General features: G+C 36.5%; 1 protein-coding gene across 2 annotated transcripts in view; it reads right to left on the reverse strand.

Annotated features, from left to right (window-relative positions):
- The window catches only part of LOC150102728 (tubulin epsilon and delta complex protein 1-like), a 220,276-nt gene that overhangs the window by 22,767 nt on the left and 172,137 nt on the right, over nucleotides 1-25,372 (reverse strand). For both annotated transcript variants that reach the window (XM_090399399.1, XM_090399398.1), the window contains one exon: nucleotides 15,517-15,603. In XM_090399399.1, the coding sequence (XP_090255525.1) occupies nucleotides 15,517-15,603 (87 nt within the window). The remainder of the gene's footprint in view (nucleotides 1-15,516; nucleotides 15,604-25,372) is intronic.

Here is a 25,372-nt window from a genome sequence, read left to right on the forward strand (position 1 = left end):
AGCTGGAGAGTTGGCAAAAATGTTTACCAAGCATACTGACCAATAATCAGCAAAAGTATGATAGAAAAAATAAGGGTATGATAGTGAGTGTAAACAAAATGAAAGAGCGAGTGTTGTATGGAGATTCCTTAGTAAGAGGTGTGTTAGTTGAGAGTTTAACAAAATCACACCAATCTGGTGCAAATGTTAAGAATGTAAGCTAGTCAATTAGAATGCAAAAGCAGCGGGTGAAAGAATTGATAGTGGTAGCAGGTACAAATGATTTGAAAGGAAACAAAATGGCTCTGAGTGAGGATGTGAAGGAATTGCTTGAAGTAGCAAAAGAGAAGAGTGAGAGTGTTAGGATGGTGAGTCTGTTGCTGTGGTATTACAGTGAAGAGTATAGAAGGAGGGCCATAATTGCTAATGACTTTATGCATGAATTATGCGGGGCGAGTGGTGTGGAATTTGTGGATGTGTGGAATGAATTCAATGGGCGAAAGGATTTATATAAAATGGATGGTTTACATTTGAATGGATTTGGTGTACAGAGACTTGAAAAGGTGTTGTCGAACGTAGTGGAAGTGAATGTGCAGAATCAGGGAAACTAGAGTTATTGAGGTGGGGGGGGGGGAGTAAGGAGACTTTAGAGGTGACAGTTGAGTGTGTGAATGTGTGTAATATGCCCAAGCGAGTAGGAAAGACCACGAATCAGAATGGGATAGTTAGTATAAGTCATCAAAATAGGGATGGAATAAATTGGCTTCGGCAATTCATGTATACTAATGCCAGAAGTATTAGGAACAAGAAGGAAGAATTTTTGGCCTTGGTTGGCACTTCCAGACCACAGGTTATTGGCATTAGTGAAACATGGCTGACAGAAGATGACACAGCTAGTGGGATTGAATGTGAGGGGTATGGTGTGTTCAGGAGTGGCAGGGAGAATAAAATGGGGGAGGAGTGTTATTGATGATAGCTGATGAGCTATTTAGTGTGAGATTGAAACTAGCAGAACAAAATATACAGTTGGGTGCTGCTATAGACCAGGTGATGGAATAGATGGTGGAGATAGTATGCATAAGCAAATAGAAGAAATGAGTGGAAGGAGGGGAATTATTATGGGAGATTTCAACTATGGTAACATTGATTGGAAGGAGGAGAGGACACAAGGGAGGAAGGAATTCGATTTTATGTGGTTATTAAGGGATAACTATCTGCAACAGCAGATAATGAAAAATACTAGGGGTCAGAGAGTGCTTGTCCTGGTAATTGCATCTGAGAATGTGGGTGTAATGAACATGACCATGCTGCCACCAATTGGTGAGAGTGATCATAGGGTCTTGACTTGGGAGATGGCTAAAGGTGTGGAATTTACAATTAAGACAGGGTACATATGGAATTATCGGGCTGGTAAGTTTGAAAAGCTTAGGAATTTGATTGGTTCGGTGCCATTGGCATGTATAACTGCAAGGGCTAGAGGCTGATAGTGCATGGGAGGTGGTTAAGAAGTATTTGCATGAAGCAATGGCTAACTGTATACCTAGAGTCCAAATAATAAATCAAGTTGGGGTTAAATGGATGAATAACACCATTAAGCTTGAGCTGAAAAGAAAGAAACAATTATGGAGGGAATTTAAGGAGAAAGGTGACCGGCAGGCACATGAACGGTATAAAGCGCAGGTCAGAAGGGTAACGAGTGTGGTAAGAAAAGCAAAAAAGGATTATGAAGGAACATTGGCCATGCAGGCTAAAGAGAATCCCAAACAGTTTTTTATATGTTGCAAGTAAAAGAAAAAATGTATATGGCAGAATGATTTTAAGAATGAGGATAGTAGGGAGGTAACCGAATCAGTTGATATAGTTGAATTACTGAGCGAGCACTTTGCAAGAATATATCATCCAGGTGGTGACATTGCAGAAATGAATGAACCAATAGATTATACGGGAATTGTGGTGAATGAAGTGGAGGTGAGTAGTCTATTGAAAAACCTCAATGTCAATACATCTGTGGGATTGGATGGTATACCAGCTCCTGTCATACGTGAAGCGGCTAAAGAATTGTCAGTTCCCTTGACCATTTTGTTTAATTTACGTCTCGGGTCTGGGTTAGTCCCGAGGGAGTGGAAAGAGGGGGAAATAGTTCCGCTGCATAAAGGAGGTTCCAAGACTGCTGTTGTAAATTACCGACCAATTAGCATATCAGGAATCGTTGTCAAGATCTTGGAGAAATTAGTCAAGAGAAGAATACAGGATTGGATAGATGAAAATGGGATACTGTATAGGGGACAACATGGTTTTGTGAAGGGTAGATCATGGCTCAGTAACTTGCTCATGTTTTATAACACAGTGACGTCTGAACTAGATAAGGGTAATGGGTTTACAGTGATTCTACTGGACCTTGCTAAGGCCTTTGATGGGATACTACATGGAACTCTAATCAGTAAACTGGAGCAGATGGGGATGGATATAGGGTTGGTGAGATGGATAGGAGGGTGGTTGATGGAGAGATACTAGAGAGTGGTTTATTCATGAATTGTGTCCAAAAGATGGCTAGTGACTACTGGTGTGCCGTAGGATTCTGTTCTTGGACCACTACTTTTCAATTTGTTCATTAACGATATAGGAAAGGATCTGAAAGGAAGTGTTCACTTGTTTGCTGATGATGCAAAGTTGGGTAGAGCAATTGTGAGTGCACAGGATGTCAAAATTTTGCAAGATGATTTGGATAGTTTGGAGGACTGAGCTAAGGAAAATGGATGTCAATTAAATGTGGCAAAGTGTAAGGTTATGCATTTTGGGGTGAAAAGATTAGCAGCAGTATATCACATTGGTGGAACCGTACTCCAGGAGATTCATGATGTCGGGGATTTGGGAGTGTTGGTGGATAGGGAGCTGAAGTTTATGGGGGACATCGGAAAAGTGGCTAAATCAGCTCATCAAATCACTTGGCTTCTGAAAAATACTTTAACAAGCAGAGACAAACAAGTTATTGTTCCTCTGTATCGAGTCTTGATAAGACCTAGACTACTGTGCCCAGATATGGGCACCAGGGTTTCTTCTTGATGGGGAGGAGGTGGAGAGGATCCAGAGACGAGTGACCAAGATGATAGCAGGTCTGTGGAATGAACCTTATGAGAACGGGTAGAAGATATTTGATTTGCAAAAATTGGTTGAAAGGCGGAAAAGGGGTTGAGACATTCAATTGCTGAAGGGTTTCTATAAGATTAATCTAGAAGATATTTTTGAGAATAGGACTGGTGGTGGGAGGACTAGGGGCCATACATGGAAGTTGGACAAGAATATGGTTAACAAGGGTGTTTGAGCTAGGTTTTTTACTTGGAGAGTGGTAAATTAGTGGAATAAGCTGCCAGAGTCTGTTGTGGGTGCTATGACCATGAATGAGGTCAAGGCGAGGTATGATAGATACTGTGTGAATGAATGTCGAATAGTTGTTCTTGATGATGTTAGGGCCTCCCTCGATGAGTCTGTCGACTCTTTGGAGTTGCCCGAAATAATAATAATGTCCTTTTTATAACCATTTTTGGTTATAAGCCTCTCTCATTTGTCTCTTTCTCTGTTGAAGGTACAAACATTCACCAGCAAGCTTAACCTAGGTCATCCTTCCATCTTCCCTCTAGTTGTGTCTTCCTTCATACGGATGCCAATGGATAACTGACTTTGTCAATCAATCACTTTTTCTTCTCTTTTTTTTTATGCATGATGTCCATTTTAAAATCTCCTCCTTCATATCTAACAGTTCTGTTTTTCTTATATCTTCATTCTTTGTCTTATCTTGCAGTCTGATGTTAAGCATGCGCTTCTCTTTGTTCAGCATTTGTTTGGTTATTGGCCATATCTCCGATCCTTACGCCATAAATGGGATGACTCACTAGTTGAAAAGTTAGCTATTTTCTGATTTTATTTTACTGCACAGAAAATGTTTCAGTTTGCCAAAAGCCATCTAAGTCCAGCTGAATTGTTTTTATTTCTTCATAAATGCTTTTTTTCCTAATGTAAAAGTTCTTCCTACGTATATGTATTCTTACACTTGTTCTATTTTACAGTTTGTTCTTCTGTTATCTACTTTCCTAGTTGATGTATAATCCTACTTTATTTGATACTGTATGTAATTCATTCATTTCTTCTGATTCTCTTTTGTGGTCTGCTATTACTACAAAATCATCAGCATTTTGTGAATGATTTTTTTTTAAACCCCTTGATATTAATCCCATTGTCACTCCAATCTAGTTCGCCAAACGCATAATTCTAATACTGCATTAAATAATTTGGGCTACTTAATTATGGCCACTATGTGAAATATTATGTCTTGGCATATTTCCTGTTTTGATCAAATATAAAAGGTTACTGGCAAGTCTTTTTCACAGATTTCAGTTATTAGCTGTATATAATTTTGGCTTACTTCACTTCACTTCATGTTTCTTCATTGCTATTAGAACTGCTCATTTTGAAAATGAATTAAAGTCTTTTCTTTATAATCTATAAAACCAAGTACAATGGAAAGTTGTATTTTCTGCACTTCTCTCTTAGTTGATTCAATGTATGCAGATGTAAACCCCTCTAGCACACCTCTACAGGTTGTACTAGAGGGGTTTACTAATGGAGATTCGATGATAAGAGGTATATACTTAATGAGAAAGTAATGAAAGCATGTTTTCTAGATACAAAGATAAAGGGTGTTAGTGAATCTTTAAGTTTGCAAAAGAAAGAAGTGAACAAGTTTAGGCATGCACAAATGATTTGAAAGGTGAGAAATATGCAATAAGAGAATATATGAAAGAATTGTTAGAAGATGCAATGAAGACTAAGAAAGTAAAGATTGTGAGTCTGTTGCCTTAGTATAACACACGACAGAATTGAGAAAGGCCATGATTGCCAAGGAGAAGATTGTGTAGGAGTAATGGTGTGCGGTTTATAGATGTGTGGAGTGAATTTGATGGACTTAATGACCTATATATGTCTGATGGACTGCACTTAAATGGTTTTGGAGTCAGGTGCTTGGAGAAAGTGTTGTTCAGCGAAATGTTGGAAGTGCAAAACCATGAAAACTAGAGATCTTAGGGAGAAGCAATCAAGCATTTCTCAAGCCACCCCTGGAACAAACAAGTGTGAGTGCAGGAATGATTGTGAAGAGCTGGGTGCAGTTTCCCAGGTTTTAAATCTGAATGAGCAGGTAATGACATTATTTAAGGGTAACTATGGGCCCAAGAGAATGTTGAAATTTTGAAATGCACATGAATGCCCATGGTATCAGAAATAAAGGAGAGGAGCTTTTAGCATTGGTCAGGTCAACTTGGCCAAAATATTATTAGCATTAGCAAGACCTGGTTGTCAGAGAATGATGTAGTTATAGGGATAGAATGTAATGGATATTGTATTTTCAGAGAAGATAGAGGAAACAGGGCAGGAGGAGAAGTATTACTATTGATAGTAATACTATCATTAGTATTAATGATACTAACGATACTCATTAGTATCATTAGTAATACAACCAAGAAAAACAGAAGGAAGATTGTAGATCAAACGGAAATGGTTCATTTGAGGCTTTCTGATGCAAGATAGAGCCCGATAGGACAAAATATATTGTTGGTTGCTGCTTCAGTGGGCCTGGAGGTCCAGAAAAAGATGTGGACAACATGCCTCAGCACAGATTACCACAATGAGTGCAGGCTGAGCAATTATCATGGGAGTTTTCAACTAGTGATATAGATTGGAAGGAGGAGGAAAGGGAACATGGCAAAATGGAAAATGAAATTTATACAGTTACTAAGGGATAATTACCTGAAACAGCATGTGAAGGAATCAGAGGTTTTAGAGTGTTGGATTTCATAATTGCATTAGAAGATGCTATGTATAACTGCAGTAGCAACTCTACCTCCGATCAGTGAAAGTGACCATGCAGTCTTATCCTGGAAGGTTGCTCAACATGTGGAAATTTCAGTCAAGAAAGGGTTTATGCAGAACTACAAAGCTGGTAATTATGACAAATTTAGGAGGCAACTTGGAGCAGTGCCATGGCATAAGAAACTACATGGAATGAATGTTATTAGTGCATGAGAAGCAGTCAAGGATTGTTTGAGCAAGGTAGTATCAGTGCATACCCAGGATCAGGAGGATAAACCAAGCAGGCATTAAGTGAATGACTACCAATATAAAACAGGAGCTGTAAAAAAAAAAAAAAAAACATTGTGGAAGGAATATAAACAAGGTGATCAGCATGCCCATGAGCAGTATAAAGCATAAGCAAGAAGGCTAACTAGTATGGTAAGGAGACAAAATCAAATTGAGAGAAAATTAGCTAAGAAGGCCAAAGTAAATCTAAAAGACTTTTTTTCACTATGTACCAAGTAAGAGAAACAATGATTACAGAAAGATAACTGTACTCAGTGCTGATTGTAGGAAAGTGACAGAAGCAAAAGAAATAGTTCAGTGAATAAGTGATCCCCTTTACAACGGTATATCACAGAGGTGGTGACTTTGCAGTTACTGATGTGACAGAGACTGTTGTGGAATGGAGGTAGATGAACTGGAGGTACTCGGTATATCAAAAAAATATCAATGTAATTACAGCAGTGGGCATGGACGACATGTCAGCTTGTTTGCTGTTAGAATGTGCACGTGAACTGGCAGTGCCTCTGACAAAGTTGCTTAATCTACTTTGTTATTTATTTATTCGTATGGCATGAATATCAAAACATGCAGTACAATACACTTTAATAACATATAAAATTAAAAGTCAAAAGTCATTTTAAAAACCAATAAAATTAAAAGGTTACATCCATATTGGTCAGATAGTTCATAGCTTCGGGTGTAGCACTTAAAAAGTCCAATTTGTCTCCTGAATATGCTCTGAGATAACACTGAGTCACAATATGGTTCACAGTTTGTCTCTGAGCTCCACAATCACAATGCGGGGATGGTCGTTTACCCCATTTAAAAAGCATGTCCGCACATACACCATGACCAGTTCGTATTCTATTAAGCTGAGTCCAGGATTTTCGTGGGAGGTGTGAGCAAGCATCAAAACTTTCTTGTAATTCATTGAGAGAAAATTTTGTGATGTCATCTGTATGGCTCTCCCACTGTTCTTGCCACTTTTGTTTCAAGTCAAAGTTAGAATGTAGTAGTAGTTGGGCTAATTGTAATGGTGGATGTCTTGATCTCAATCGTCGTACACTTAAGTTTGGGAGATCTAAATGTATTGGTAGGGCTGTGTTCTCCAAGATTTTCTTATACTCATGTAAGAGAACCTTAGTCCTGCGCAAATTCGGTGGAACAATGTTACTAAGAGCTGGAAGCCAGTGTGTGGGCGTTGATTTAATTGTGCCAGAAATCAGTCTCATTGTATTATTTACTTGGCTATCAGCAAGTTTAACATGTGTGCTATTTAGCCACACTGGTGAGCAATATTCGGCAACAGAGAAAACTAGACCAAGAGCAGTAATCCACAGATTATCGGCTGTTGCTCCCCATGTCATGCCTATTAGTTTTTGTATTATGTTGTTACGGGTTCTTAACTTAGCAGAAATGTTTGTTAGGTGTTGCTTGTAAGAGAGCGTGCAGTCCAGGGTAATGCCCAAGTACTTTGGAAACTTATTGTGTCATAGTAAACATCCTTCAAAGAAGATATGTAAAGTGACATCTGCCATGTGATTATTAAGGTGAAAGCTTGATACTTCTGTTTTGTCTGAATTGAGCCGGAGCCTCCATTTTTTATAATATTCACCTGAAGTTTTCAGATCTTTTGTAAGTATGTCTTCAGCCTGACTCATGTTTTTGTGTCGAATGGCAATTACAGTGTCATCAGCATAACAGAACTTGCGTGAGATGGTAGCAGGCAAGTCATATGTCTATAGGTTATAAAGTAAGGGTGCCAATACTGACCCTTGTGGAAGACCATTATTAAGTTTTCATTGTCGGGACATTTTATTTCCTAATATAACTTGAAAGAAACGTTCAGTGAGCATGGAGGAAATTAAGTGTGTAGTCCGTTTACATGGGACAATGCTAAGAAATTTGTATATAAGACCTTCAACGCCATACTGTATCATAGGCTGCTGTTAGGTCCAAGAAGACAGCTGATGTTTTTTCTTGCTTCTGAAATCCAGCTTCTATGTATGATGTTAAAGTGAGCACTTGATCACAGCAACCACGTTTTTCTCTAAAACCAGCTTGCTCAATCGGGACATGCTGCATAATTGGTGTGGACAATCTGTTGTACAGAAGGTGCTCTGTACAACAGATTGTCAATAGGTACAACTCAATAAAGCAATAGGTCTGTAACTTTTTGCCTCCTGGGGTATTAAGTCTCAGATATAGCAAGGTTCCAAGGAGTGGAAACAGGGTAAGATAGTTCCATTACATAAAGGTCTCCAAGACAGAAGTAGCAAATTACAGACCAATTGGTATCTCTGGAGTCGTGGTTAAAGTATTAGAAAAGTTGGTTAAAAGTAAAATTCAGGAATGGATGGATGGATAGGGATATAATAATCTATAGGGGACAACATGGCTTTATAAAAGGTAAGTGCTGCCTCAGTAATTTATTCACATTTTATAATAAGGTGAGAGCAGAAATGGATAAAGAAAATGGTTACACCATGATACTGCTGGACTCAGCAAAGGCATATGACAGAAACTGCATGGAAAACTATTACATAAGTTGGAGCAAATGCAAATGGATATGAGGCTGGGAGGGTGACTAGTGGAGTGCCCCAAGAGCTCTGTACTATGACCACTACTCTTTAATTTGTACATTAATGATATATTTGAAGATTTTAAAGGGGATATTCATTGTTTCCAATGATGCAAAACTAGGAAGGGCAATAGTTGATAAAAGCAATGTAGATATCCCATAGAATGATTCAAATAAATTGGCAGTGTGAGCAAAGGACAATGTTGTAAAATGTGAGATAATGCACTTCAGGATTAAAAGATTACACACTTCATATCATATTGATGGTACTAGTTTAGTAAGAAATTTATAAGGCTAGAGATGTGGGAAGTGATGGTGGATAAAGATTTCAAATTCAGAGGACATATTGCAAGAGTTGGCAAAATAGCTCAGAGAATTACTTAGATGTTGAACATACTGATAAGAAAGGGAGGTTATTATCCCTCTTTATAAAGTTGTGATTTAGCCACATGTTGACTACTGTACACAAATTTGGGCATCTGCATTTCTTAGGTATTGGGAGGTGGTGAAGAGGATTCAGAGATTAGTGACCAAGCTGGTGACAGGTCTGTGTAATGTTCCCTATGAGGACAGATTGAGTTTGTGAGAGCTGCAGAGTTTAGCTGATAGGTAGAGAAAAAGGGGTTATGAAAGAAACTTATAAGTTACTAAATATATTCTATAAGATTGACACAGAAGAAATTTTGTCACACTTGGAAGTTGTTTAAGAGTATAGTTAGTTAAGGGTGTGCAGAATAGGTTCTTTACTTGGAGAGTGGTGAATGAGAAGAATGAATTGCCAGAGTAGTTGTACCCCAACAGTGAATAGGTTTAAGGAGATGTATAACAGGTATTGTGTTAATGGATAGAGTGTATATCCTGCAATGAGTCTTCGACTCTATTGAGTAACCATATAAATAATGAATATAAATATATAAATGAATAAATAGTACAGATTGTGCTAAACCCCTTTCTGAATCCAACTTAAGCTGGGCTTCATTCAATAATCTGGTGATTTTGTGTATTATATTTAAACAGTTTATATGCTTAAATAATAGTAAGCTTATAGTCTATTTTTTTTTATTACCCCCCCCCCCTTTTTTTTTCAACAAGAATATCATGATTAGTATTGTTCCAGCTATTTGGTATATGTTTCTCTTTTAGGCATTTATTAAATATTTATTTTTTCAGTTAACATTTCTCCCTACTGCTTTCATTATTTCAAGTTTAATTCCATCTTCTCCTGGCATTTTATTATTTTTCATATCTTTCATTGCTTATTCTATTTCCAGTAAAGCACATTTCCAGATTTTAGTGTTCTTTTGATTTTCTTTTCACTTCACTTAGCCCTATTATATCCCATTTCATTATGTTTATTTCATTCGAGTTCTACCTTTTCATTGTCTGCTAATGTTCTTACATTGTATGTAGCAATAATGCAATTCGTTTTCTTACACTTTACTTTCATTTTGTTTTGGAGTTACCACATGCAGTCTGATAGTTCTGCTTTCTACTGAACTTGGTTTTCCAGGGACTGTAGGCCTGGCGACACACCAGATACTGTGGGCTCATTCTTATATGTAGCATTTTCCACTTGGTTAGACTATAATAAATTTAGTTTAATCCTTTATCCAAGCGTAAGCCAACAAAGTTTGCACCTAAAGTATCTTCAGGACTGAGGCAACTCATAGTAAAGGTGGACCAAGATCTCATCACTCCTTGTTTCAGTATCTCCCATAATGCAAAGCACATCTCCTTGCAGACATGTATAATGCTATGCATTAAGGGAAGGGCCAAGCTCTGTTTCAAGGGAAAGGTTGAAACCCAGACCAGTTTCGACCTTTATTGAGGTCTCGTCAGTGGGAGCCAGACCCAGAAGTGGGTCTGGACAAGGAGTGATGAGAGCTTGGTTCACCTTTACTACGAGTTGCCTCAGTCCTGAAGATACTTCAGGCACAAACTTTGTTTGCTTACACTTGGATAAAGGATTAAACTAAATTTATTATAGTCTAACCAAGTGGAAAATAAAATTCCAACATTTTTCTCTAAATCCAGAGTAATTTAATAATAAGGTGGCACACCTTTTGGCAACTCGTATAGGTAAATATGCCCTCTCCATTGCTTCTGCCTTAGTATCACCACTTCTGAGTCTGGCTCCCACTGATGAGACCTCAATAAAGATCGAAATCGGTCTGGGTAGTGGCCCTTCCCTTAATGTATAGCATTATACATGTCCGCAAGGAGATGTGCTTTGCATTATGGGAGTGTGAGCGACAAGGAGTGATGAGAGCTTGGTCCACCTTTACTACGAGTTGCCTCAGTCCTGAAGATACTTCAGATGCCAACTTTGTTTGCTTATACTTGGATAAAAGATTAAACTAAATTTATTATATGTAGCATATTCATAATTTTAATGATGGGGGCGGGGGGAGAAAGTTGTCTTTCCTCACACAATGGCATTAGCCCATTTAATTAATATCTTTACCGGAAATAGAACACCATCATTGATATCATTCTTGCTATCCAGAAGAATAGGTAACCCCGCCTCTGTTTCTACCTAGTCTACACTGCTCTGCCTCAGAATACGTCCGGAGTGACCAAGTAACTACAGTCAAGCTGTCTCCAATCCAAGGGATAGCAAATGCAGGCGGGAAGCTGCTCCTCTGAAGCATTACATCCAGTCAGAATCCTCAATCTGGTGCTCATCAGTATTGTCCTTTTCAATACCTCTTCATCCTTCTGAAAACTAGGTGAAGGAATCTGTGCACAGTGAATTATATGTAGCCTGATCAAAGACTCATACCACGGAACCACAATTTCCTTACTTGTACACATTAGGTGTCCTCCACATCATTGCCATAACCTGTTGTGCATCCTCACAATTTTAGTACTGTGTTACCTCTATCTCTCCGTGTTACCCCATGCAGTTACCTCTATCTCCACAACCTCCTCCGAGATATCCCCATCAATTGCATACTATGCATTCTATCTTTATTTTCCCCAAATTTTTAAACCATATCTTTTTGCAAAACTAATTTGGCAAGCAACCCCACACCCAGTCTATTCAAGTCCATTGTAAAGCCACAAGATCTGCTCTACTTTTCATAGTTTTCAACATTGTATCATCTACAAAAACTGCATATTCAAATTCAATCCTTTCCTAATATCATTAAATACAAGTTAAGAAAGGCCCCAAAACAGACACCCCCTTGAGGCACATGATTAGTGGCATTCTCTTCCAAGATATTGCTTCCCCATACAAAACCTGATGATATCTATCAGAGATCGCTACCCAATGTCCCAATCTATTATCCAATAATAATAACCAATAATATAGATTAGTTTGTTTTAATAAATTCACAGGCTTTATAACTACTGTAAAAATTTAAATACATTAACAGGTACTACTAGTAAGTAAGAGACATTTTTTTGGATTTTATTGGACCATGATTCTTTATAAATACATGTATACAATCGTCTACACGTTTCACCAGCTTAAGTCTGTCTATCTTCTTCGGGACAAGAAATGGGTACATTAACATTAAATGCTAAAAAGGAATGCATAATGACAGTAAAATTAATTAAAATTGAAACGATGCATGATATTAAGAACATGGAGACTCAGTCATTGTTTGTAGATCGCGCTTTATAGTTTTTCGAGAAGTTGAGTTCTGCTAAGCATAGTGAATTTATTAAGCTTTTCCAAATGTCTTTTTTAGTATCATGCCTTGATTTCTATTGAGATTGTCTCCTGTCCGGAGTACCACTGCAGCTTCTTTAAAGTTTCTACATCTGAAATATTCTTCAATGTACGGCATGGAGTTGTTGTCCCAATCGGATGGAGTGGTTTGAAATCAAGAAATGATGGGCCAATCCTGAGGTGTCTGGTTCTGTTGTTGTTGACATCTCCTATGTGGTTTTTTTTTTTTGGATTTCTAGGCTTCGTGATGTTTGGCCTATATAATTCAGTCCACAGGAACATGGGATGTTATATACACCTGCGTACTTGTAGAAAGCAATGCTGTCCTTAGATCTTAACATGTGCTGTGTAGTTTGAACAGGTTTGAAGGCAACCCTGATGTTGAAAGACTTCATGATTTTTGCTATTTTCATTGAAATTGAGCCAGCATAAGGTATGACGATGTATACTGCGTCACTTGAGGTTGTCGCTGTGAGCTGTTTCTATTGAGAATCTTTTGGATAATATTTTTTGGGTAACCATTTTTGACTAGTTTTAGATATGACTGAGAGCTCATCAATCAGATCTTTTTCTTCTGTGATGATATTTGTTGCTCTATTTTTAAGCATATGTATAATGCTAAGTATTTGTGCATAATGGTGAGTAGATTTAAAGTGAAGATAACATCCAGTGTCTGTAGGTTTGCAGTAGATTGTGAGCTTGATTTGTCCATTCTCTTGTGTTTTTTTTTTATTAGTGTGTCCAGAAAAGGTAATTGATTGTTATTTTCCAACTCTAACGTGAACTTGATTTTTTAGTGGAAAGAATTTATTTTTTGAAGGAACTCATGTAAGGCATTTTTTTCCAAATAACGAAGACATCATCCACGTATCTCCACCAGACTAATGGTTTCGGATTTATTTTGGATAGGATGTCAGCTTCTAGTTTTTCCACGAACAGGTCTGTGCAAGGTGGTGACAAGGGGACTGCCCATGGCTAAGCCATCAAGTTATTCATACATTATATTATTTACTTTAAAGTAGTCTGATTTGAGACAATGGCAGAAAAGCTGAGCAATGTCATGTGGATAGAGATTTTCTATGATCTTAATCACTTCTTCAACTGGTACGTTCGTGAATAATGACACTATGTCTAGGCTTGCAAGTATGTCTGTATTTGAGATGTTGATACCTTTTAATCTTTCAATGAAATGCTTAGAATTCTTTATAAAAGAGTCCGATTTCGTTATCTTCTCTTTCAACAGACCGGCTAGTAGGTATGTTGGAAAATTTCTACCGTCCACGGAGTGGAACTCCAACTTTATGAACTTTTGGTGCACCATATAAGCGTGCTGGTAATGGGTGTAGAGAGTTTAGATTTCGCTGTAATTCCGGAGGCCATCTAGACATATGTATTAAGAGATTGTTATGTTCTCTTTGTGGTTTTTCATGGTTGGATCTACATCTAATATATGATAGGTACATGTGGCAGAAACTAAAACAACGATCTTCGTTATGTAATCTTTGGTATTCATAATAACTGTTGAGTTGCCTTTGTCTGCTTTTAGGACGATTAATGTCTTTGTTCTTTTTTATGTTTAAGAATTTAAAATTTAAAAAAAGTCTCTTACTTAGTATAAAAAGACCAAATATTAATAGTTAAAAGGTACTACTAGGTTATACTCCACTTATGTTAAACAAGCATATCAAGGCAGTCAACTCCCTAGAACCTTCCATCAAAAATTTCTTCTATATCTTGCAGAGATATCATATTTTACAGTCTCACTGACATAATTTACTCAATTTCGTTTATTTTTGTGTAAAAAATAAATGAAAATACAAAATTATAAAATTAATAAAAATAGAAAAAAATCCTTAGTTGACTCACAGTACTAGTGGGCTTACTACTTTTTGTGAGTAGGAATCTCATTAAAAAATTAAACATTATGGTGTGTTTATGCTATAATCCAATATTTGGTGAAAGGAAGGGATCTAAAGAATGTAAATGTGCAATTCTAATTGAAGTCTAATAATTAATACAAAAAAAAACAACAACTAACAACCGATGATTCTGTTACAGAAATTTCAGTTCTACGGCCTTTTGAAAAACCATGTCCAAAACTTAGACAATGCCAGAATAATTGATATTATGTTAGCAATTAAACATGTCAATAATTTAAATATTAATATTTCAAATCCCATCTAGGAAGAAAAGAATATTTATCAGAGCTTTCAACTGATGATGATGAGTGAGAGTCTCATATGGAGTGGCATGATTTCACATCCCAAAAACAAGGATTTTTCACCACAGAACCAGGAAACTAACTAGAAAAATACATGAAATGTACACCCAAAAGCATATAATAGGCACACAACTAACAAACCTCATCCTAAAAATATTATTACAAAAGTCAACGTGGGCAGGTCAAGCCTGAAGTACCCTTGATTATTATTTATTAAGATATCCTCAGTACTTGACCAATCAATGGTAGAACATAACAAAAACTGTTTACAGTGCTATGCTACTTTTTTCCACTCCATATGATTGTTTTGATGAAAGTCATAAGAAAAAGCTGTTCAAAAAAAAAAAAAAAGAAGAATCCAAGATTTTTAATTTCTCCATTTTAATTAATGTTTTAAGAATTGTTTGGGTTAGAGCATTTAACTTATTGCTCTCATTTTCTAATAAATTCTCTTATTAGAATCTAAATTTTTTTCTTCAAATCTGTAATAAATTTTTGTACATTTGAATTTGAATATTTGATATGCCTCTTTTTGTTTCTACAATTTTCCACAAAAAATTTCCATAAATGTACAGTGATGCTTAATGGAGGAGAAATTGTTAAGTTCAAGTAACTAACTGCAGATGAGACCCAGTTATAACAGACTATAAACCATAAAAAAACAGATCTAGATGAATTCCATTTCTTTAATTTTTTTTCAAAATATCTACAATTATGTAGTTAAATCCAACAGTAAAAGCTCAAGTGAAGTGCTCTATTAGAATAAAGCATTACTATTAGTTCTTTATCACAAAGGATTTCTATTTTTAGACCATATCCAATTACCTTCATGACCAGAATCAGTTTTTTTCCATATAAATGTATGCAGTATCAAACAAACTTCTTAAATTATCATATTTATCTTAACAATTATAAAAATAAACTAACCATCCACTGCCAAAATAATGGTTCTCCTTCCTTCCAGAGAAGATAACTGATTAATAGTTTGTTTTCTTGTTCTAGCTGGCTGATATGCTGTAAACAATTGGTATATTTTAAGAGATTGCCTACTAAGTAAAACTGGAAAAATTATAAATAATACTAATTATGTATTCAGAAGTATTATGAAAATTATTAGCAATATATAGAAATTATAATCATTCTGCTACTAAATGATTCAGTTTTATGGAGTAGTCAATTTCTCATTATATGTTAAAATATTACACCCAACAACTTCTAACTCATAATAACAGATTCCACTGAATGAATTTATGCTAGAATAGTGCAAACAGTTGTTTCTAGAGTCTGTTATGCCCAGTTGTAGGATGGAAAAAACAGCTGCTGGCAGATGAGATCTGAATTTAAGTATTTTGTGTGTGTGGTCTTTTTTTTTTCCTTCATTCCTTATTAAGTTAAAACATAGCAAAAAAAAACACTCAACTATAGGAAAAATCACCTCAATTTATGCAAATGATAATATATTCTAATGGTTCTAATGTCAGCTCCATGATTCAGTGATAACATATCTTTATGAAGCGAAAAATGAATGCAAGTAAAAGAGTATGCCACAAATGATCTGATGATATTAACCAACATCCTGTTAATCCTACCTTCCTGTCTGTTCTATTCCCCCCAAAGGAGGCTCAATGAAAAATTTGAAACTCAATTCAATAAGTTATTGAAGAAAATGACATCCATAGATCAAGAAACCATCAAAAGACTCAGAACATAACATATAAAGCACCCCCCCCCACACACACACACTAGAATATACAGCCGACCAAAATTACATAAAAACAATTGTCCACTTAGACCTATTGTGGACTATATAAGAAGGCCCATGTATAAAATCTCAAGATTTTTGTCTCTTTCTTTTCCTCACTGGCAACCGCCAGCCTGGTTAGCGTATCTGCTCTCCAGCCAAAAGGTTGCAGGTTTGAATCCTGCCATGGACATGGATGTTTGTGAAAATCTAGTGGTGGTTGTGGACAGTAGATGGCGTTGGTGTAGATGATGATAGTAGTTGTGGTTGGTGGAGACAGAGTTGTTGAGTAGGTACCCTCCCTCAATGAGTCCTTGGACTACCTGGAGGTGTCATGTAATAATAATAATAAATTCCACAAATTTCTTGCAATACTAAGATAAAACTCACTTCTACACTGTGAGCTTTGACATTGTCACTTTCTTCACAAATATTCCTCATAATAAGTATAGAAACTCTAGCCCAAAAATTTCCTGACATAGTGGACCTTTGCAAATTTCCAATCGCATAAGGTTACTTCACTTGGAAGAATAAAGTATACAAACAAGTGGAAAGAATGGCAATGGCTCACCACTATCTCCTAACCTAGCCAACTTTTATCTTGAACACCTGGAAGAAAGAATTCTCTCTCTCTTGACCCAAAACTATTAATCTGGCTGGGGTACATAGATGATGTCTTTGCAGTTTGGAGTCGCACAAAACCACAACTATTTATTTCTAGAAAAAATCAACAACCCACATCTGCAATATTAGGTTCACACTAGAAAGAGAATCATCAAACAGAATCTCCTCTCTAGATGTACACATCCAAGAAAAACAAGACAGATCCATTTCCACATTGGTCTATTGAAATACAACTTTTACAGGTCACTATATCCACAATACATCAGCCTACCATCCATCTCAAAAATATGGCATCATTAAAGCCCTAGTGCTCACTCAATTCACAGAAAATTTGTTCCTCTGAAGGATCTCTTAAACAAGAATTGCAAAACTATAAAGAAAACAGCCCTACTACATGGATACAATCCGAGAATAACACAAAAATAATTAACAACTTTCCTATACAGCAACCTAGATAAGGCCACAGTACCGTATATTAAAGGTATCTCTGAATGAGTGGCAAAAATTATACAAAAACAAACTCACTGCTACCTACAAACCCATCACCAAGTTTGTACTGATGAATAAATATATCTGTTGCATTATTCTACAAGATGCTCACCACTGATGCTACCTAGCATACACAAAGTGCCATGTTTGTGCAGCTTGTCTTACTACAGACAAACAGGAAGATTTGTCAATAAACACATCTCTAAGCATCAAGACCACATCCAGCTCATCAAACCTCACAAATCTGGCCTAATACAACATGGGATTGTAAGCACCAACCATGTATAAACATGAATATTTATACATGGAAAGTGGTGAAGCCCTACTTCATCTACCTAACCTCGATTGTAATGACTGCCTCACCATTCCTCAAGTGTGTGAAATTGTCATCCTTAACTATATTAACATATTTACAATAATGCAACTTCTGTAATTAAATTATATAAAAACAGTGAAAAGTTCCCAATACAAAAAGGCATCCGGCAAGGCAACACCATATCTCTCAAATTATTTACAGCTGCACTAGAGGAAGTCTTTAGAAGCCTTGATTGGGAAACAAAAGGAATAAATATAAATGGAGAAAGGTTGCATCATCTGAAATTTGCAGATAATATTGTCCTAATAGCAGATAATGTTGAAGATCTGGAAGAAAGGCTAAATTTGTTAAATGAAGCCTCCAGAGTAATTGGATTAAAAATAAATAGAGAAAAAACAAAAATAATGATGAATAAATATATTAAGCATAGAACTGTCAAAGTTGAAAACCATGAAATAGAACAAGTTACTTCATATGTATATTTGGGCCAACTGTTATCCTTTGAGGAATGCCAAAGAAAAGAGATTGAACAAAGAATTCACCTTGGATGGATGGCTTATGGGAAAATGAGAGACATTCAAATGAGTCTAAAAAGGAAAGCTTTCAACCAGTGCATACTTCCTGTCCTAACATATGGAGGAGAAACATGCACTTTAGCAAGAAGCTCTAAACAAAAAGCTGAGAACAACACAACACTGCATGGAAAGAAGTATGCTAAAAATACCATTAAGAGATAGGGAGACAAATACCTGGATAAGATCTCAAACAGGTGTCATGGATACTGTACAATACATTAAACAGGAGATTGGCTGGCCATATTGCCAGATGCAGTGACGGGAGATGGACTAAAAACAACAGAGTGGAGACCAATGGATGGAGCAAGACAAAGAGGAAGACCGAGAAGAAGGTGCAGGGATGAAATGGAACAAATTGCAGGAGCGAGATGGATGGGAGAGGCAGAAAACCGAGTGATCTGGAAAATCATGGGGGAGACCTTCGTCCAGCAGTGGACAGAACCAAAAGGTTGAAGAAGAAGAAGAACTATATTAAACAGTTTCCTAGTTGATAAATCAGTGGCATCACATGCCCATTTCAGTTAGATGTGCTGTTGCATGGCTTATGCAACCCATGCAACAAAATTCACATCAATTTTGACTGTATGATTGTATTTTTATCGATGTATGAAAGTTTTAAGAGTGCATCCTCAAAACAAAACGATTCAAATTGTTACAAACAAAAGATCTACAGTCCTAATTTGGCATACACTAATGAGTAAAAGAAATATTACAGTTGAGTAGAAACTGATCTTAAAATGACAGTCTCCCAAATGCTTAGCAGATTAATGCAACTGTACATGTTAAGCTTAGGAGAATGCTTCATAGCAATTAATGACTAAAAAGTCTTTCTGACCTGTAACAATTTTTATATAGCATATTGATTTTCTTCCATCTAATCCTGTTTGAGAGCTGCCCAAAGTATGATCTGCCAGTCCTGACTTCCTATAATCATAATGATAGTGTGCATTTCTTATGTTCTCCAAGGTAGATGTTAAATCTTCCTGTCTGCCCAAAGTAGGCTAAGTCATACTAACAAGAAGTGTCATACGCTCTGGGATATGCTAGAGGATGGAGTTTCCTCAGGAAAGTAGATCAAAGTTGTTAAGTTGACATGTGGTTTGAAGGTTATATTTTATTAGTACCTTGGCTATCTTTCCAGAAGTACCTCAGATATATAGAATAGGAATAGTGATGTTTTGTTCTTGTGTGTTTGTGAAGGGGGAAGTGGAAAGCCCATGTAGTATTATATCTATTTTGTGGGAGCTGTAACCATTAGCTAAGAAAGAAAGAATGGCAAAGACAGTTGAGTTCTCTGGAAAGAGCTGCATTCATTAGAACAAACAGTCCTAGCTCTGTGTGTAAGTGTTTTTAGAATTCTATACTGATCGGCTAGATGATGATTTGATTTGAGATATCTTCTCCCCCTCCCCCATGTGTGTGTGTGTGTGTGTGTGCAAGCTTTCTATAAATGAAAAAGATAATGAACCATCTGAAAGGCAAGTGACTAATGTGTTAAAAAAAAAAAAATTATTTGATTCTTTTTCTACTGTGAAATGAATTTTTGGATACCTGTTACAGATAAATCCAGAGTGTCTTGTCCATGGGGACAAATGGCAAACATGTCAATAAAATGTAATGAAGCTAAGCGTTTGAAAGTAGCAGGGATAATTATTTACTAAACGTTTTCCATTTTCTCTGAGCTCTTCATCTAACTGGTCAAAATTTAACAGAAATGAAAATTTTTGAGAATATTCTTATAAACTTAAGCTGTTCTTTGTAAATGACTTTCTAAACAATCCATGATAGGAATGAGAGTGCATCCTAAATTTCTCTTGCAGAAAGGTCAGTATCTGGCACATTTCTTTTATGAACATGTACTTTTCTAGATCTTGTTGTCTATGTACTCTTATAATCTATGTCTTATAATCATTTTTCTTTTGCATTTGTTCAAATTGATAGAAGCTGTTTCTTTTATGAAATCTGATAGAAATGGCTAGTTTTCAACATGTACTTAATGATGTTAAGGGTCTTGTAATATTTAGCTTGTTTTGTGAAACTATTCAATATATAATTCCATAAATTCAATCCTTTCTTTTAGGGTTATACGGTGATCAGCATTCATTTAAAAATTTTTTTATGGAATTTACAACTATGTTAAAAAAAACTTTTTTTATTATCCCGACATTTCGATCTTCACATCAAGATCATCATCTGGAGCGTACATAAATATACAGGACAAGCTGAGTTACATCATTAACTGTAAGCTAGAGAAACAATGATTTGATCACATGTTATTCTACTGGCGTGACCTCTGGTGACAAAAAAAAAAAAAAAAAAAAAATTATATATATATATAAATTACATCAAGCTAAATTCTATTTTACAATGACAGGAATAAACATTCTTTTAGATGGTTTTCTTTCAGAAACAATTGGTGTCCTATTTTTAGTATTACAATTCGTATTTTTGATTTACAATACTGGATTTTTCTACAGTCCTGTTTATAGTTGTTCTTAGTGAGGAAGGTCGAATATATACCTTCCATATGTTTGGGATTTTTAGACCATCATTATTGTTCAGGTTGGGGTGGTTGATAATAATCTCACAGGCTTCCTTGAATTTCCATTCATACCATGTTTTAGTGTGATGTAGACAGTTGGTGGTTTTCCAGTCAATTCTGTGTAAGGTATTCAGGGCATGATCAGAAAGGCCAGCTTCACCATAATTATTATATTTAATGTGTCGTTTATGTTCCTTTTGTCTAATAGGAATTGTGCGTCCTGTTTCTCCTATATATGGTATGTTGCAAGCACAATAAATCCGGTATACTCCAGGGTGGGCTAATGGAGGGAGTGGGTCTTTGGATGAGTTGAGTAAGCATTTTGAGCAATTAGCTCTAGATTCCTCCCCTCTAAAACCCAAAGTCTGGCTTAGATACGTTGACGATGTTTTCGCAATCTGGTCCCATGGCCGCCAGACAGACACATTCCTTAGCCACCAAAACAAACAACACAAACACATACAGTTCACAATTGAAATTGAAAAACACAACACACTTCTGTTTCTAGATACTGTTATTGAAACCCTCAAATTAGATATTACCAAAATGACTTGAATCCAGTGAGGATAGAAACACATGAAAGCAATAATTTCTGGTGTAGCACCGAGTTTGAGGCTAACAACATGAAATACATGGAGTATTGCCACAATGTTAGATTTGATCATAGTAGCAGGTGTCTCAGATTAAGGATGTGACTATTTCGCCACCAGTTGGTGACACTGAACTGGCCTGAGAAGTGGTCAACTATATGGATGTTTCAATCAAAGAATGTTATATGCCTGAACTACAAATATGTAAATCATAAACTCAGGAGAATACTATCTCTGGTTCCATGGCATCAGTTGTTGAATGGGAAGAATATCAGTAGTGCATGGAAAGTTTTGAAAAGATGCTTAAATGATATGGTATCTGAATGTGTCCCTAGAGCTCGAAAAACAAATGAGTGATGAGATGTGCAATCTCATTAAACTAGAGATCCATAAGAAGATGTGGAAGGAATGTAATGAGAATAAGAGTCAGAGGAATTATGAAATATATGATGAGAAAAGTTACAAGCATTGTACGGAAAGCTATGTTGGAATATGAAATGAAACTGAATGCACAGGTTAAATAAAGACAACCCAAAAGAATTTTATTGTTCCGCATTCAGTAAAAATATACTCTATCATCAAAAGCATATAATGCGTGCTCACTTCACCAAGATCTGTTAAACCTAGTGTAACATAGTGCTACCACTACACTGGATGAAGAGACAGAGGTGCTTGAGATTGGGGGGGGGGGGTCTAGAACTGTTGCATAACCTGGATAAGAATTTGGCAATTGAGACAGACAGGATATCAGCACATGTGCTAAAGGAATGTTCAGCTGAACTGGCTAAGCCCTTAACATATTGTATAATTTGAATTTTATTATTATATCACACCTCCAGGGAGTCTCAAGACTCATCGAGGGAGGGCATCTACTCTACAAATCTTTGTCTCACTACTCCACCAACCTTCATCATCTAACACCAACGGCATCTACCGCCGACTACCACCACTAATACTTTCACAGACAATCACAACATCCATGCCCACGGGGAGATTCGAACCAGCAGCCTTTCGGCTGGAGAGCGGATACGCTAACCACTCGGCCAACCAGGCTGGCTAACTTGGCTACGGCTGATCCTTAAACTCCTCACGTCGTCAACGGGAATTCTAGGTTCGATTCCAGTCGAACTGAACCTAGGACACTCCTTCCCCAGGCATATGGTTGCGAAGCTCATAGCCACTAGACTAACTGCGCGGTAAAATGTGACTTGGCGTGACACTATTAGTCTCACTTTTTTTTTTATTATTACTTTTGCTACCATCTTCTTTCACTACTCGTTATTTTAATTAAGGAAAGAACCTGGAATGGAAAGAATGCATGATATCCCATTGCACATGGGTGGTGCAAAGAAAGACTAATGACCTATGAGTATCTCTGGATAACAGTCAAGATTTTAGAGAAGTTAGTAAGAACTCACACAAAAATAGATGAATAAACAAAATATACTTGACAAGGAACAGCATGGGTTTTACTAACGGGAGGTCATGTCTGAACAATTTGCTCATATTTTATTATAATGTTATACCGAGTTGGATTAAGGAAATGAATACACTATGATACTGTTGAACTTTGCTAAGGCATTTGATAAGATACCACATGAAAGGTATTTGCATAAACTAGAGAATATGGGATTGGAATATGAACTACTGGCTTGGATAAGTGGGCAGCTGACAGACAGGTATCAGGAAGTGATATGTGGGGGATGTGAATCTGTCAGATTTAAAGTGGCCACTAGTGTTTCCAAGGATCAGTCCTTGGACCGTTGTTATTTAATCTATACATTAATGATATTGGAAAGGGGCTGACATGAGATCTTTGATTGTTTGCTGATGATGCAAAGATAGGCAGGGTAAACAGAGATGCTGATGATACGTAGCAGTTACGGGATGATTTGAATACGCTGGAAGAGTGGGCAAATGATAATGGCTATCCATTCAATGTTAGTAAGTATAGCATTATGCATGATGTGATAACCAACAGCATATTATATTGGTGGGATTACACTTGGAGTGAGTGATGAGGCTCAGATATTCTGGAGTTATGCTGTATAGAAAGTTGGAGTTCAAATGTCATAACAAACATTGCAAATACAACTCAGAGGATAATTCAATGTTGAAATAGACATTGGCTTTAAAGATATGGAAGTCATTTTGTCTCTCTAAAAGGCTGATAAAACTGCATCTGGATTACGTTATACAGATTTGGATTCTTGAGTTCAAAAGGATAAAGAAGCTGTGGAAAGAGTGCAAAGAAGAATTACAAAGATGATATCAGGATTATGGAATGTAGATTACAAGGATAGATTGAGAGTATGTGGATGCACACACTGCTACAAAGAAGAGGTGATAATGATAGACATCCCAAACTTTTGAGAGGTCATTATAGGTGATCAGTTGATAAAATTTTTCATTATATGGAAGGTGGGGAGAGGACAAGGGGACATCCGTGAAAGTTAAGTTTGCATGTAGTTAAGAAAGGAGTAAGATCTAGATTTTTCTCTTAGAGAGCAGTGAATGAGTGGAACAGTTTGCCCATTGAAGTAGTGAGTTCATCCAGTATGAAATTTTACGAAAAGGTATAACAGCTGATTTAGGTGATATATAGCCTCCCTTGAAGAGTCCTTGACTCACTGGAGAGTAGTAATATTAATACTTATTATTCTCTGATTAACTGAAGGAATAAAGTCTCTGTGTTTGTATAATATGACAATAACTTGAGCACGTTCACTAACTCCAGGAGTAGTGCTTACCAGTGGTACATTGCAGCCTTCATAGTATCTTGAACAAATAGGAAACTATTTGATGCAAAGCAAAATTTGCAAAATTTGTTTATGCCAAAAAAGATTGGAAGTTGGATGTTATGATTACTAAGGTAGAGATAATAACACAAACTATATTAGTACTAGTTACTCTATTACATGAATGGTTACTGTACAATAACATTGTACACACACAAGACTAATGCAATGATACATGATTAATAGTCCAGTAACATAGTGACAGAGAAGATTTCACTGTAAGAATGGTCAACTGTCTTGTCAAACAATAACTGGAACAGTGCTATTCTCATGTAGACACTGCACTGGGACTGGTGGCCATTTGGCAAGAGTGGCACCCTCACACACAACATTGTGCTGCAAAACTGCAGTTGTCACATCAATTATCTGAAGAGGAAATCTCATCCCAAAAATAACAAGATTTTTCCTGCCTCAAAGACAGGAATGAGTTCTGCAAGCATTAAATTAACAAGGCTGTCCTAATCCATGTGAAAAATGATTTGGAGATCAAAATTTAAGATGACAGATATTGCCCAATGAAAGAGAAATACAATGTATTACCATTAGCAAAACTGAAGGTTGGATTTAGTTTAATGGAAAGGGTGATAGAGTAAAATATAATTTGTAGTCCTGTAGTGCCATAATCTTAACTGTAAAGTTTGAAATAAATAATCTATCCACTACAATATCTAACTGTCAACTGCAGTTTATGTATAGCAATAAACAGCAATGTGAAGCTAGCAATGTGAATGCATGGCCTGATTGCTGAAAGAATCAGGCCATGACATGGAAGAACATTATTAAAAAGTCTTTCTGTCAGATCAGATCAAGTCTTAGAATTATCAAGGGCAATTACCTGAATTTCTCCAAACATTTCCATAGCATCTGTGTGAAGAAATGGTAGCATAAGCAAAGAGATTTCCTTCTTGATCAACAAGACACACAAAATGGAAATTATGAAACACAAGTTTTCAGAATAATCAGGACTAAAAGACTTTTGGGTGTTAAGCAGTTAGTTTTTAAATTTAAGTAATTTGGACAAGATTCTTCTGATCTCTGAGAGAAAACAAAGTAATATTGAATGTTCTGAATTTGAAATGGAAGAAAAGCATTTATCAAACTGTAAGAC

Source organism: Typopeltis vanoorti, chromosome 10, assembly GCF_054136105.1.
Source record: "Typopeltis vanoorti isolate ZY-2024b chromosome 10, IOZ_Tvanoo_1.0, whole genome shotgun sequence".
Classification (NCBI taxonomy): domain Eukaryota; kingdom Metazoa; phylum Arthropoda; class Arachnida; order Uropygi; family Thelyphonidae; genus Typopeltis; species Typopeltis vanoorti.